At 37.0% G+C, this 5,538-nt stretch overlaps 1 protein-coding gene across 1 annotated transcript; it reads left to right on the forward strand.

The window, feature by feature from the left end:
• Positions 1–3,867: 3,867 nt before the first annotated feature.
• LOC116100687 (olfactory receptor 51H1-like) lies at positions 3,868–4,824 on the forward strand. The gene has a single exon (XM_031384420.1). It carries the CDS (start codon positions 3,868–3,870, stop codon positions 4,822–4,824), a length of 957 nt encoding a protein of 318 aa, XP_031240280.1.
• Positions 4,825–5,538: the final 714 nt, after the last annotated feature.

The following is a 5,538-nucleotide window of genomic DNA, read 5'->3' on the forward strand; positions in this document are numbered from 1 at the left end:
AAGAGGTCAATATACTTACTATATTTATAAATATCCATGTGTATGAAAGACTATGAATAAATACAATAAATAATATTATGGGATATGTTAATTATGATTGATGTTATATAGTATTATTTTATTTTTATCTGAAGTGATAACTTGGTATTATAGAATTCATTCTCCTTTGATTGATGGAGGCATTGATTAATGACTCCCCAAATCTCCTCTTACTTGCCGTCTATAAAGGTAATGACTTATCATTAGATTTATTAGATGGATATTGATGACTGAAAAATAAAGGTGAAATATAAGAAAAAGTCTTGAGAAAAATCATCATAATCATCATAATAATAATAATAATTTGGAATGTTTTTCAAATGGGAAAATAATGAAGGTATGATTCTTTGATTTTTAAAAACTTGGATGCACTTGGAGATAAATAAAAGTGGATATCATTTGTTCAGTGCATGGAAACAGTGAGATGCACACGCTGGCCATGGGAAGATGTCATAGTACTAACAAGTTTGTGGAATCCCCTCACATACTGCCTTAGTAGTTGGTGCTCTCAGAATTATCTCATTTTAAAATCCTGAATGGTTGGGGTGGTTTAGTTACCCTGGAGAGATCTCTGTTTTTGAAGCCCAAGGGATCTGCAAAAGTCTCCACGGTACAATAAAGGGGAGATTTCTAGAGTAGGTCAATACATAAAATTCCTAGTGGTGTCACAGCAATGGTTTCGCCAGATGAACCTCTGGCTAGGATGTTTTATATCTTTCCTTAGTTAGTGTACTCTGAGCAATCAGGTAAGTGTGAGAGAAAAACAGGAAGATCAGGCTGGCCATGGGAAAGGAGATTTGAAGGTAGCACTCCAAAAACATCCTTGATGCCCCCTTTACCTCTGTCTCCTGGCTTTGATTTCTAACATAAGCAGCCTGTGGCTTGTGTGTGGTTCTCATTCACATGTACTTTAAGGGAAAGGTGAGAATCAGTAAACTTCTGCAGTCTAAGCTGTAGGACAGGGATAGAGATCATGTTCCAGAGTGAACACACTGACTTTGAAGCAATGAATTTCAGCCGTGGAGTTAATGTGGCAGAAGATACATATCACCTATGGATTATGGTGCACTTATTTCTATATTGAGCAAGTACAGAAAATTCTTTTATTGTAGTGGACATTCATGGTTTTATATGTGATGATGGTTACAATTAGTCTATGCTGAGAGAGTTTTTATTTTATACTTATTTCTTTTGTCTCGTCTGCTCTTTACACATATGGAAATAATGAAGAGTAAATTTATAGTTTTAACTCCAATCCTAGTCCTAGTTTATTTTCTACCAATACCCAGGGATCTTTAGCATCCCAGAAGTTACTTATTGCTTTACAGAAAATTAAAATCTGTTTTTGTTTCTTGGTGGAATACACAATTCCATCTGCTTCTTCAATCTAATATGTACAGTTGAAGATCTGAGACTAGGAACCTAAGGTGCAGATAAGGAATGTTTACATGGCCTTATGTATCAACATGAGGGATACTGAGCAGGGTGTAGAAACTGAGGGCTCCATCCAACCACAAATGGCAGAGCATTGGGTCCAAGGGCACAGTCTTCAGAAGATAGAGTCGAATTCTATCTGTTTTCTAGATCTTAGGTAATTTACATAAATTCAAGGCTTAAGGATTCACGTGAAAAAGGGTCTCTGTCAAGAGCTAGAATGACTTTACCTTTTCTAATTGAGTCTGCAATTCTCTTGGCACTTAGTTTTGATTCTCAACAGTGCTATGCAGCTCCTCATCTCTTATTATCATAGAATTTTTGCTCCTAAAATGAATGAATGAAAGAATAATAGCAATTAATGGTAACTCTATTATCCAGGCTTCAGGGTTTTGTTAATAAATTATTAAATACATCAACTTTTATCTCTACTACTCCTGGAGTTCTGTTTTCTCCCCTCTTCGTTCCTCTCACACTACTTTACCCCTCTCACTTGCTCACCTTTTAAAGTTTCTTTTATCATCAATCTGTATTATAGGCATTTTCCTTAATAAGAATTTTCATTCTCAAAAAGTACTAAGGCATACATATGCGACACAATAATTTATTGGAGAGATAGAAAATGTAAGCTGCTAATAGAAAAGATGAAATTGTTTAATGTATAGTCAACTGTGTTTCATATGCACAATGGAAAGAAATGAGTATTGCACACAAGTAGAAAATGTCTCATCTGGAATCCTTGGCGAGACATCTTTAGAGAGAGATTTTTGGAAGAGTTAAAGCACAATTACAGGCAGTAGCAGATATTTTCCACATGTCAGAGAATCAGCCAGGAATGGATGAACAAGCACAGGCTGAGCTGCTTAACAACAGCACAGCAGAGGGTGAAAATGTTTTTAATTACAAGGGATGTTAATTGAATATGATTCTTTGTGTTGTGAGAGAATCTATCAGCTTCAAATTCCACTGTCTGAAAAGAACTCTGCTTCACCTCAAACAGTTAATAAAACCTCCAGAAAAAAAGCAACAAAATTAAGCCTCACAAAATATAATATCAATAATAAAAACATGTGTCTATTCTAAATTATTGTGGTCGCAGCTCATATTATCTTTTTTTCTTCATAGTGATACTTTTAGGTAAATACTGTCATTGTCCCATATTACTTGACTGAGAATGGAGAACTGAGATTTGAATTCATAATATGTGGATATAGGGTACATGTTATTAATATTTCATTGGCTATTAGGAAACTTGATTCCAATCAAATGATAAAGTAAACAATTGCATGTGTTAATGCTGATATGTTTTCAAAGAGTATGCTCTACTTCTGGTTGTCAATCATGTGGTGACTTCTCAGGGGTGTCTTTAGAAAAACCATAAATACTGGTTCTGGTAATATAAGCATATACTACAGATTTCCATTAAGGTGACCATACCTTTCCCTTCATCAGGGTGTGTGACATGATAGATATGCTTTAGAAATAAAAACTGTAATGTGATATGATCTTTAGCTGAGCCCCAATATATTCTACATTAACAAAATAAATAGCTTACTCTGGAAAAGGTTTTAACTATTGCTTCCACAAGCATTCCTTATTCTGCCTTCTGCTAATGTCTTACCAGTTTAGAAGAGACAAATATTTTCATTTTAATGATTGATGTGGCTGCAGTACTTGGATTCAGGTTAAATCTGAGGTTATATCCAGACTCAACAGGATGAAGAAACGTTGTGCTTTGAATAGAAGTATACAAATGTGAACTAGGCATTTTAAGAGGCCAAGGAGTGTGATTGGCAGGAGAGATAATCATTATGGCAAATAAAAAATTTATATTTTATACTGTTATTATTGAAACTGTAGTGTATAATTTCTCCTCAGTCAGTCACTGTCACTGTATAACCTTAGGTATGACTCACAAAGGTTGTACAAGGGAGAGCTGGCATCCAAATATAAGATGTGTGCTCCTCAGCTTAGTAAATTTGAATCCAATCAAATAATAAAGGAAGCTGTGTCTTAATGTTGACTTTCAAGGGGGATATTCTGCCCCCTCAGCTGCTGATTAATCGACATATATGACTTTAATGTGGAAAAAGAATAGAAGAGGGAAAGTTTTTCTTTCTTCTGTATTTTATATTGGTAGTATATACTGTGTTCTTTAAACTAACTGTGGTTGATATGTGTCTAGGTGTGTCATTTTTCCCGGGACCATTAGGCATTTTGACAAGATCTTCTTTAGAATGGTAATTTCGGCACATATTCATGAGGAAATAAAATGGCTTCACTCCCAGAGAGGTCAGGTTGTAACACACCAATAAACGTTGCCATTGTCTTTTCAGGAAGACACTTATCAGGATTTCCAAAGATTCTTCTTCATGCCTGTATCATATTGACTTCATGGCAGTTCATAACCATTCTCAATTCCAGCATCTGTATTTTGTCTTAATGGGAATCCCTGGACTTGAGCAGAAGTATTACTGGATGGCATTCCCATTGGGTGCTATATATGTCATTGCTCTCTTTGGAAATGGTATCATCATCTCTACAATCAAGTCTGAATCTTCTCTGCATATTCCTATGTACTACTTTCTGTGTATGCTAGCATTTGCAGATATGGGGCTGACCCTTTGTACTTTGCCCTCTATGCTAGGCATATTCTGGTTTAACTACAAATTCATTAGTTTTGATGGTTGTCTTGTTCAGATGTACTTCATTCACACCTTCTCAGCCATCGAGTCAGGAGTGCTAGTTGCAATGGCCATTGATCGAGTTATAGCAATCTGGAGCCCTCTTAGATATGGCACCATTTTAACCAATGGTGTGGTCTGTAAAATAGGGGTACTCATCTTGTCAAGAGCAGTCTGTGTGGTCTTCCCTGTTCCTTTCCTCATCAAAAGGCTCCCTTTTTATCGCTCCAACATCCTCTCCCACTCCTTCTGCCTCCATCAAGATGTCATGCGTCTTGCCTGTGCCAGTACCCGTGTCAACAGTCTCTATGGCCTTATAGCTGTCATCTTTACCAAGGGCTCTGACTCCCTTTCTATCCTCTTCTCCTATGTGTTTATACTTCGCACGGTGATGGCTATTGCCTCTGGGGAGGGCCGGCTGAAGGCTCTCAATACTTGTGTTTCACACATCTGTGCTGTGCTTATCTTCTATGTGCCATTGATAGGGGTGTCAGTCATTCATCGCTTTGGAAAGCACCTGTCACCACTAACTCATGCCCTCATGGCGAATGCCTACCTTCTTGTCCCCCCTGTGCTAAACCCCATAGTTTATACTGTGAAGACCAAGGAAATACGAAAAAAGATTATCCAGATATTTACTCGAACTAAGATTACTACAGAGGGTTAAACTTGTTTTGAGAGAGCAAGAAACAGTTCTGTAAACACTTAACTATGACTACGAAAATAAAAAAGAAATGTATATTTTTAAAAGTTTTCTGTGTGAGTTGAATTGTGAAAAGACATATTTTCCATCTTGGGAAATAGATACTTCATTTTACCTGTGCCAAATTGTTTTTTTCTTTTAAAAGTGTTTTTTTTTTTTTAAATTTTTATTTACTCACTTTACATCCCGCTCAGTGCTCCCTCCTAGTCAGCTCTCCCACAATCCTTCCCCCATCCCCATCCTCTTATTCTCTGAGTGAGTGGGGGACCCTGGGTATACCCCAACCCTGGCACTTCAAGTTTCTGCTAGGCTAGACACTTCTCCCATTGAGGCCAGAGAAGGTCCCTAGCTAGTAGAACATATCCTACATATAGGCAACAACTCTCAAGATAGCTCCCTTTCCAGTTGTTCAGGACTGACATGAAAGTCAAGCTGCACATCTGCTAGATATGAATGGGGAGGCCTAGGTCCAGCCTGTGTATGTTCTTCAGTTGGTGGTTCAGAAGGGTAGCATATTATTTCTGGCTTCTTTATAAAAAATCAGGTGTTCACATTGTGTACATTTGCATTTGTGTCTTTGTCTTTCATTCAATTTCCTTGATCAAAGTGTCTGGTTTTTTTCTGCCAATACCAGGCTGTATTTATTACTATTGCTTTGTAGTATAACTTGAAATAGGG

The sequence above is a fragment of the Mastomys coucha genome, unplaced genomic scaffold (genome assembly GCF_008632895.1).
Source record: "Mastomys coucha isolate ucsf_1 unplaced genomic scaffold, UCSF_Mcou_1 pScaffold21, whole genome shotgun sequence".
NCBI classification, from domain to species: Eukaryota; Metazoa; Chordata; class Mammalia; order Rodentia; family Muridae; genus Mastomys; species Mastomys coucha.